The sequence below is a fragment of the Leuresthes tenuis genome, unplaced genomic scaffold (genome assembly GCF_036924035.1).
Source record: "Leuresthes tenuis unplaced genomic scaffold, fLeuTen1.0.hap1 SCAF_14, whole genome shotgun sequence".
NCBI classification, from domain to species: Eukaryota; Metazoa; Chordata; class Actinopteri; order Atheriniformes; family Atherinopsidae; genus Leuresthes; species Leuresthes tenuis.
Genome location: NW_027325368.1, coordinates 21,645,430 through 21,655,472, shown reverse-complemented (window position 1 = coordinate 21,655,472; position 10,043 = coordinate 21,645,430). Strand labels below are relative to the sequence as shown.

Below are 10,043 nucleotides of genomic sequence, written 5' to 3'. Positions count from 1 at the left end.
TTACTGTTTAAAAACAACATATATATCTATACAACTGAAGGATAAACTGCCAAGATTTTTCTTCTAATTTTCCTTTTCTAGAGGTAAGTTTCTCCAGTCTTCTCTGAGACCAGCCTGGAAACGACACAACAACAGATAATTAACAAATATCATTCTATTGTGCCTAGTGGGTTGTAATAAGTTACATTAGAAGCAAAATTTTAAAGAAATGACAGAAATATATGTTTTAATGAATATCGTCTTTTCTGCATCTTTTCTCTGCGATGCCTTTCGTTTCAACAAACAGTGCTCATCTGGCGTAATTCGCACACAACAATAAGATTTTTTTTTTTTAGAAGTCTGGTAAACGTGTTTTAGAAAAAAAAAACTTCCCAAAGAATTGTTTAAATTTGTACATTGAACACACTGCTGTCGATGTAAAGTAGGTCAGCATTAGATAAATAATCGCGTAAAACAAAAGAAAAGGGCCATGGGACACATTGTATTGAAGGAATGCAACTGCTCTCAATCCTGGATGTCCTACAATCTCTAGGACATCCAGGATTTTTTTTTTTTAAAAGTGTTTATATTTATGTTGAGACAACTACCATAAACCAAAGTACACCAAAAATACAATTGGCAATTATACCATTAATCCGTGAATTGGTTGTTTAGTTTAATTTGTGGAGGCATGTTTGACAGCTACTGACTGCTGTGTGCCTAAAAGAATGTGCATTCTGCCTGAAGACTAATAGCATCTGCTATTATTAACAGTTTGAAATGGTGCAAATCAAAGTACTATGTAACTTGAGGGAGGTAGAAGATTTAAAGCCTCTAAAATGTACTTAGATTCTCTCCAAGGTCTTGTGTCATCAAAAGTTCTGTTAACTTTCAGCATCCTTGGTAACATTTAGAGCAATCGCCTCCCTATTATTTTGAGTTAAACTAAACAATGATCCCTCCCGAAAAAAAAAGAACTATTCAGACTACAGCCTGGTTGATATGTTTTCCGGTTTGATTGATTCACTTTGATTCTTCAATGTGCTCTTGTTTCTGTGGGTAAAAAAGGAATAGAGATGTTTATGGAATAGAAAAGTAAATTATATGAATATCCAGTAAATACTTAAAGAATATGCAATTGATATGCAGCCTGCTTACTTGATGCCCTCAGCCTCATCGGTTGAATCTGGGAGCTCTTTCCGTCTGGTCTCAGGAAGCAGAAAGCTGAGAACTCCACTAATGACTGTAAGGGTGCTGAAAACTATGGTTGGAATTGTCCAGTGGTACACGGCCAACATGTTGAGCAGCGGTGAGACTAACCCACCAGCTCGGCTCGCAATAGAGCCCAGACCAGAGGCTGTTTGTCTGGAACAAGAATGTAAATCGTTGTCTATACTAAACTCTTTCATGTCTGTACTGAGAAAAAAAAAGCCAAACCATTTTTACATGTCTTGGGGAAATGATAATCAGAATCAATCTTAAACAGTAGAGACTCAGCTTACCGGATAGATGTTGGAAACAGCTCCTGAATATACACATTGCATATGGATCCAGCCCAGTTAATGAAAAATCGACCACCAATTGCCAATGTGGTGACAGCAACAGCATTATCTTGAACAGAACATCAGAATGTGGAATAATATGGAATATGGAAATGTGAAAGAAATGAGAAAGGAACAGAGATTGAAAAAGACGAGTCTTCTAGAGTTTGCTTTTGGGATTTAGACTAGCGGTTCCAAAATGTTCCAAATTGTGACCTACAACAGTGGCAGAGAATTATGACTCCAAATATTACTGCTTGAAGAATAAAAACATCGCTAATAAGCCAATTAAAATGAGGGCATAATGACAGTCAGCCTCCAACAACAAAACAACTATTTTCATGAATTTATGACCATACATTAAAAATACAAAGTTTAAAATGCAAACAAGACGTCGACATTGGGGAAATTGTTTTTAATGTTGTCTGATCTGAAAGTCGGGGAATCACCGAAGTATTCAAAGATGTAAGGTTTCCACACAACAGCCACCTAACCTGCTAAGTCTATTTTGGTGGCTGGAAATGGAGAAATATGAAGGTCTTTACCTTGAGGAACAGCAAGGATTAAGAAGCACAATAATCCCCCAATCAGAAGTGTTGACATCAGTGACACTTTTCTCCCCACAGTTTCTAACAGCCAAATGCACATGATATGAGCCGGTAGTTCACTCAGGCCAAACATGGCCTGCGTCAGGAAAATGTCCAAGCCAAAGTTTCCCACGTTGAATGAAAGGCTGAAGTAGGTGACATTCAGTGAAAACCTGTGAAAAACAAAGAGAATCAGCTTCATTTAAAAATAAATAAATAAAAATGACTGCCGAATTCATGTGTTCATGTTTTTTTGGGTCTGATTTATAGGCTGCGGGCAGTTAATTTGTGTATCATGAAATATAACTTACCATGCCAATATTACCGTAAGGAAATACTTCCTAAGAACAGGTGATTTGAAAAGAACTATTACGCCATCTTTTTTCTCTGTTTGTTTAATTTCAATCTGTAATGCACAGGGGGAAACACAGCATGATGTTAACATTTGCTCCCCTTCGCGAATCATATCATGAAACTGCTGCAGTCTGGTGCTATCCCACTTTAACCTTAAAAGTTCAGCAGAAATCTCTCTGACAGTTCAATTTCGACTGGACGTGAGCACCGTACACTTTAAGCTGGCGAAATTCTCTCACGAAACAGATTTGCACATTAGACTACACACGGTGTCTACAGTTTTTTCATGTTCCTTTTATTATTTCCCCATTCGTGTTTTCATACAATCGCTGAAAAAAAGTGACGACGGGTACCTTTTCCAGCAGAGAGTCTGGAACTGTGCGTTTGTTGATGGCTGCCACTTTGGTGATCAGCTTTTTAGCCTCCTCTGTTTGCCCTCTGTCCAACAACCACCTGGCTGACTCTGGAATGAACCTGTCCGAAAACAAGTCAATGACACCTCTCACCAATCTGTTGCTCACATGTAGCTTGAATCAGGAGCGTGTTCGTGCATACCATATGTAAACAGTGACGACTGCAAACGGAATTGCTGTGACTAGTTGAGCCAGTCTCCAGTCTCTGATAAAGTAGATCATACTAGCAAGGATACTCTGTCCAATTGCACCAAATAGCTGAGTCACACATGCTCCCCATGATCGTCTGGACACCCCAATCCATTCAGTGGCTGGAAACAGGAAGCCAACTGTTAACATGTCATTAAAGGTACAGTATCTGATTCTCTTTAATTGCTCTTTTGGTCAGATTTGTTGACGTTCTCTCCCCATCTCGAAAGCGATCAATGAATTAGATTGAAAAAGGAAGAGAGAGTAAAATAATGTGTTTTGTAGGTCTGTCATAGGCCTGTAAAAAAGGTAAGCTGTGGAGGGGGCGTGGTGCATCAGCTGCAGGAGAGAGCTGTGGAGAGAGCTCTGGGGAGCAGGACTAGGTGAGTGATTAGTACACCGGCAGTCACTTGTCTAATCACTCTCCTCTTTTAAAAACTCAGTAGCGTGCTGGAGCTGGGAGGAGAATTGAAGTGGAGTCGGTAGCACGAACCGGGAGGGAAGGAAGGCCTGCGAACGACTCCACATTTGTGAAAAAGAGTTAAATAAACTATACGTTGAACCGTCCGCTGTCTCTGAGTCTCTCTGAGAGAACCTGCAACAGGCAACAGGCCGCCACATAAGCATTTTGTACGAATGCATTGATTGGATGGTCTATCACTTCAGCTCACGGTTTGCTCTCTCCTGGGCACTCTGAGCATTATTTTTTATTATACTGATTAGCTGACAGCCCGACTATGAATACATACATATATATATATTTATATATAACCCTGCATACAGCAATAGAAATCAAGTCAAATAAGGTTATTTTCCTTTTTACTCCTAACTATTTGATTATTTAGTTATTAAGAAAGACTAGTTACAAGGCTTATTCTCATTGTGGTTCCTGATGAGGACATGAGATTCATGCTGGGCTAATTTATGGCTTTAATTTGGCTTAAATGCCAACATCCTGATGTTGAACACAAGTGATGCTGGTTCGAAATCTTTGTTTGTTGGTGTTTGCAGCTATTTATGAACACCAGAGATTCAACAAGTAGGTTTCAACAAAAAGTGAACACCAGCCTTTGTGAAGTCACGATTGCAAGGCTATTGTCTTAGACTATTAAAAATTGTTACAACCTTATTTACAAGAAAAGTTGTGACATTGTGAGAAAAGCAAAAAAAAAATCCATTAATCTGGAAACCAGTTAAAGGAGGCCTACATTTAAACTGGTACTCAGAGTATCAAACACAAGTCTTATAATAACAATTAATAATACTTTAAATTGAGGAGATCTTGTAGTTTTGAACAAGCTCCAGTATTTTATCAGATTTACAAATGTGGCTTTTATTACACCAACTTTTATTTTAGACGGCATCAAATCATTTTATTGGGTGACAGCTCTGGAGTGCAGGCAGAGCAGGCGGGCACCTGGACTTCTTCACTTCAGAGCCGTGCTTTTGTAACATGCACAGAATGTGGTTTAGCTAGCAGAAATAAGACAGGTCTTCTTTAAAAAAGGTAACACTATGTGCTACTTCATCACCTCTGCTGTTCAAAGAAAATCACCTTTTAGTTGACAAGTAACACCTTTTCTTATTTTGATTAAAAAACAAGTATCCATAGTAAGTTTTTTATTTATAATTTATTATTTGATGTAAATCTTTGGGCAAATTCACACATAAATCAGTATAATAATCATCAGTGAAGGAACATATTCATATGCTTATTTAAATAATAGAATAACAGTTGTGAGAAGAACGCACTGATACTTTCAGTCAGCGCAGTTGTTCAGTGTGAAAAGATTCAGCTTTACAAAAGTTTATGAATTTTAGTTGTTATTTGTTGATGGATTTATAACATATTATGAAGAGATTTTTTTAGACTTATTTGTAAAGTAAAAAGTAAAAAAAAAAGTATCTTGTATTGATGTATCTTGAAGTTTTAAAAGATATTAATAAAACAAAAACAAAAACTGGGAATATCCCGAGCAAACACGGATGGTCTTGTGTGTGAATGCTAAACGCTGCTGCTGTTTTCTCTCTTGATCTTTTCGCTTTTGTATTTTCGCAGATGTTTTGGCGTCATGAATTTTTTGAAGCGCCTCCACAATGAGATCACTTCTGGGCTTTCTTCTTTGGGGGTTTCAGCGCGAAAAGGGGTTACAATTGGAATAAATTCCTGTGTTTCCACAGCTATTATGTCGACATCTTCTTGTTTTGGTTCTTGTTCTTGTTCTTGAGGCATGTCTTCGACATTTAAATGGTCTGGTGGTTGGGAGTCCTCTAAATGTTCAGAGACTGGTTCCATTCTGATGACAATGGTAATTTCTTCTTGAATCTCTTTTGGAAGTATTTCAGTTTCTTTTTCCTCTGCGGGTACAGAAATCTTCTCAATAGGTGGAGACATTTCCTCGATGTCTTGAGGTTCCTGGATGACTTCAGGCTGGTTGTTTTTTGCTGTAGGTTCTTCTATATTTTTATTCTATATTCTGTGTTGCCTGCGCTTCAACATTTGCAATATAACCATTTGTTCTTTAATATTGATGAGCTCCAACTGCAAATACAGCTGCTCCACCTCGGTTGCCATTGTTTAGTGTTGTTAACGGTGAAACTAGGCTTAAGAGAGCCAGAGCAGTCTCCAGAGTAAAGACAGAGTAACATTAATGCTCCACTATTATGAAGTTAAACATTAAATATGCTTTGCCTGGCTATAAGCATACATCGCATACTTTAAGAGTGCGAATGTTGGGGTTGAATACACAAACAAATATCTTTATGTAGTCAGACACTATGTGAGGGTTGTAAGCTACTCTCTGGCTCGCTCAATCACTCAGATTGTCTCACACTGTGTGTTAGATGGGTGTTTAGAAAGATACACATTTGTCCCTTTTAACACTTTTCCATGGAAGATTATTCACATTAAAGGTGATTGTTTTTTCAGAGTTATGGTAAGATAATTGGCTGGTTTGACCATATTGTACCATGTCAATCATATCGTTGTGTAACTATTTGAAAGCAACTTGAAAAAGATTCGGTACAGTTTTTTAAATAAAGATAGTTAGGTTGATTTCAGCTCCTTGGTGTTTGTATTTGTTTGCTTATCTTTGCAGTGCTTTTTGATTATTTTATCAAGACATTTCATTATACAGAGATATAATATGGGTCAACAAAAGAGGTGGATGAACAGGAATCTTCATTTGTTTTACTTACAGGTCTATTTGAGGGGTGCCTATGGTTTGTATGTTCTACATTTTATCATGAGTGTGTCATGCACTGTGGGATACTGGTCTGGTCTTGTCTCGGTCTCGACCCCTCAAAGTCTTGCTCTTGTCTTGGTCTGGATACACTGTGGTCTTGGTCTTGTCTTGGTTTGGTTTGGTTTAGGTGGTCTTGACTACAACACTGCCAGTTACGTTACTGATCATGACAGCAGCTTAACTATAAATTCACAATTAAACACCATATCAAAAATAAAAGGATCAGAGGAAAACTGGTGGAGTATAATACTGTACCCAGTATAACGCCATTAAGCCGATAACCTCCGTAGCCAATTCCCACAATGAACTGGGATGCCAAATATAAGTAGAAGTTGGGACATAATCCAGTTGCTATGGTAAATACGAGCATCAACACCACCGGAATCTGAGTTGCTCGTTTGCGACCAAACCTGGAACAAATAAGATTCCTCTTGTCAGTTTGGTTACTCCTGGATGAATTATGTATCATATTACATACTTATCTTAAGTGAACAAATGTACAATTACATATTATAATTAGGCATGTATCAACCAATATTCAACTTGCACTCAGCCTATCGGCAAATAGGATAACCTCAACTGATGGCCATGGCCACTGTTTATCTGAGATGTCCTGGTTGTGTGGAATTTACTTTGATCTGAAACTTACAAGATGTGTTTACACTTAATTTTGTATGGCACAAAAAAAAAATTTGCTGGGCCGTGTGAGCACTGAAAAGTCGTTGAGTTGGCAATGGTTTAACAGTCTAAACAAATCTTCCATCATTTTTCCAAAGGATCTTTTGTTTATGAGAAAGTGTGTGATACATTTTTCTTTTTAGACGCATTTGTATGAATAAACTGCACATTCAAAGACTGCATGAAGAGCTGAAATGCTTTAAAACTGTTCTTTTTTTTTCTATCATAGAGCATATGTCATCATTTCCCTGGCATGAAAAAGACTATTTGTGTCAATTAATTAATTTGTGTCAGCTATTGACCAAAATATCATGTTTAACATTGATTTCGGCTCAGAATGTCACAACTGGAGCATCCCTAAATATAATATAATATGAAACATAAGAAATAAACTAAATGTGGCTTGTACAAGACTTTGGGCTTACGATTCGGCAAAAGGACCAAGTAGGAGACATCCGACCAGGATACCAGCCATTAACACAGCTTGGGCCACTTCCAACAAATAAGACTGGTCACAAACAAGGCCAAACTGGGAAAAATTATAATAATAACACACTCTGTCAGTAAAAGAGAGATATTAAAAAAAAAAATTTCAATCCAAATGACTAAGATAAGTGTATCACTCACGTCGGTAACTATGGTGGTCTTATACAGCATGTTGCCATACACCCATCCATTCAGGCACCTGGTGGTATCATTAAGTCCATATTCCCTGATGGCATCGATGTCCCAGTCCACAGGGACAAACATCCGACACCTGCTGAAGGTCCCATCCTCCTCCCTGGGCAGAGTCAGGTTCAGCTGCTCATCTTTGGTGAGGTTAGGAGCAGTGGTGAGGATCCAGTCTGTGTTACAGTGTCGCTCCGGATCAGACTGGACAAAAAACACACTGCTAAAGTGAAAAGGCAGAAAGAAATTCGGGAAGCAAAGAACAAACAGGATGGTCTTCTGAAATAGTCCAAACTCTCCAATATTCCGTAGAATTTCTCCAAAATCAGCCATGTTCGGGGGTACAGGATTCCGCTTCCAGAGATGCTGCCAGAGAATGACCTTTAATCAAAGCCCATTAATGTTTAAACCCAGGACCGTATACTTGAGGAAGGTTGACGCAGCACTTCAGCTGCTGTTTTATTTTGTAGAAGGAGACGCTCATGTGATTATTTAACCAGATGTAACACATTTGTAGTTTTCATTGTGTAACACTCTTATAACATGTTTGTGCTTTGAACTGCAGTCCAAAGTTAAATTTGACTCTAGAGCGACCTTTTACAGGTGTATGACAACAAAACTAATAGAAATGTCCTGGATAAAGAAAAAGATATGTTGCCGTTTCCAGCACAGGCAATAAAACATGCACCGTGAGAAAGCACTGAGTCCCGTTCTTTCCTTATCTCTCTTTTGAAGTTCTGTTGATATTTCACTTTTACAGTTTGCTGACTTAGTATTACTCGAAAACCTGCTGCATAACATGGACTTTTACAACCTCAGAACAAGAAAAGTTAGGACAGTGTTTTGTGCGCTGTCTGCTCAAAAACACTGCATTTTGCATTATAATGTTTAATCCCATCTACTTTTGAATATCAGGCCTAAGACTCATTCCGAAAAAAAAAAACTTGGGACCTCAAGCTTTGACCATTGTCAACTAAAAAAATGTGGACACTATTCCAGCGGTAAAATAGCATCATATCTTTTAACATCAGTGGAGGTGCTGCCAGATTGGCACAAGTCATTTTTTCTTATTTGTTTTCCTATATGATGATTTACACCTGATATTTTGGTCATATGATAGAAGCGTACGCCCAGTTTTTAGGCAGATGTCTCATTATACTTATAAGATATAATAAGAACTGTGCGTATGGCTGTTTGCTGATCAGCTGACTTGTCAGGTGAACAGTTTTGCTTTATACTTGTACGAGGCGCCCTCTGTGTTCTTTCGTCTGAAGTGTGTTCACACTCGACCTGCCACTCTGTGAGTTGGCTATTTAAATGGTTTCCTTTGGAGCAGTGATGCTAGTGTGTGAAAATGATGTCCTTATTTAATCATTTATTGCTCCACCCAAGTTGCCTCTGAGCCCAGAGCCGTTGGCACCACCTCTGAACATGGTTAACATAAGGCTTCTTTTTTTTTTTTTTTTTTTTGCAGTAAAGTTTTGGTGGCTTTAGTGTTATGTAACTCTGGATTGTCGTCCTTGAGGGTTTTTCACAGTAATCCCACGTCCCTGCGGTTTTATCAGCTATGTATGAAAGAGAGTGGAGATCATGGCTAACCTGCTTCTGCTTGCACCTCTGCCCTTTAAAGACAGAAATTCCCTCATATTCCTTGAATCCTTTAATAATATTATGCATCTTATCCTTCTTTTTTTTAAGGACGTTGTTTTTAAACAAATTTGCTGAAAACCTGTTCAACTAAAAAAAAAAAAAATAATAATTCAGATTCGTGGATACTTCTTTTGTACCAGACAGTGAAAATGATCATGTTAACTTCACATGAGTTTTTTTTCTTTAATGTGAAATGCAAAAATGGAAGCATATTAAAATGTGAAATGAAGCTGACAAAGCATGTACTATCTTGGGTATATAATGTCTGCTAGGAGGTCAAAGTCAAACTCTCTTGCTTGCATTTTTTTATTTCAGTCCAGCTTTTTCAGCCACACGAGTGATTTGGTTGAATTCAGCTGCACAACATCAGTGCAGACGAGGGTCGTCTGACGTATCGAGCAGCTTTTAAGAGCACGTCATGTATGGAGAATTTCAGTGTCATGTGGGAACCTATCAGCTGCTAAAACCTCTTCAGACCTGTTCAAAAACATGTTTGAATAACACTTGAAATAAGAAATTAAAAAAGAAACAGATAAGCCATTTTCCACTCTTTATTTGCCTTTCAGGGTTTCCATAACTGTCTGCTGTTCACCAAATACAGCGTCTTTAATATGTGTCTCGTTCATTCCTTCGTGGGACCACCATCCAGCACTCTGCAGCGTGTTCATCTATTACACCAAATGCATCACTGCTGACGGGAGCTCACCAACTGCTGAGAGACTTTTAAATTAAAAGATA

The 10,043-nt window shown here is 38.1% G+C and overlaps 1 protein-coding gene across 1 annotated transcript; it reads right to left on the bottom strand.

Annotated features, from left to right (window-relative positions):
- Window positions 1-593: 593 nt before the first annotated feature.
- On the bottom strand, window positions 594-8,036 carry LOC140268854 (solute carrier family 22 member 13-like). Its single transcript, XM_072363844.1, has 10 exons — window positions 7,614-8,036; window positions 7,412-7,515; window positions 6,564-6,718; window positions 3,017-3,185; window positions 2,815-2,935; window positions 2,419-2,513; window positions 2,066-2,280; window positions 1,482-1,590; window positions 1,138-1,344; window positions 594-1,032 (listed from the first exon to the last, which is right to left on the bottom strand). Exons 1-10 carry the CDS (start codon window positions 7,986-7,988, stop codon window positions 966-968), a joined length of 1,617 nt encoding a protein of 538 aa, XP_072219945.1. The 5' UTR covers window positions 7,989-8,036; the 3' UTR covers window positions 594-965.
- Window positions 8,037-10,043: the final 2,007 nt, after the last annotated feature.

Excerpts from the sequence above, each read along its gene's own strand:
- LOC140268854 (XM_072363844.1), bottom strand. The coding sequence starts at position 7,988 with ATGGCTGATTTTGGAGAAATTCTACGGAATATTGGAGAGTTTGGACTA. Across the intron at positions 6,719-7,411 it reads CTTGGTCCTTTTGCCGAATC|GTTTGGTCGCAAACGAGCAA; the intron begins GTAAGCCCAAAG and ends TATTTGTTCCAG. Across the intron at positions 2,281-2,418 it reads CTTACGGTAATATTGGCATG|GTTTTCACTGAATGTCACCT; the intron begins GTAAGTTATATT and ends TGTTTTTCACAG.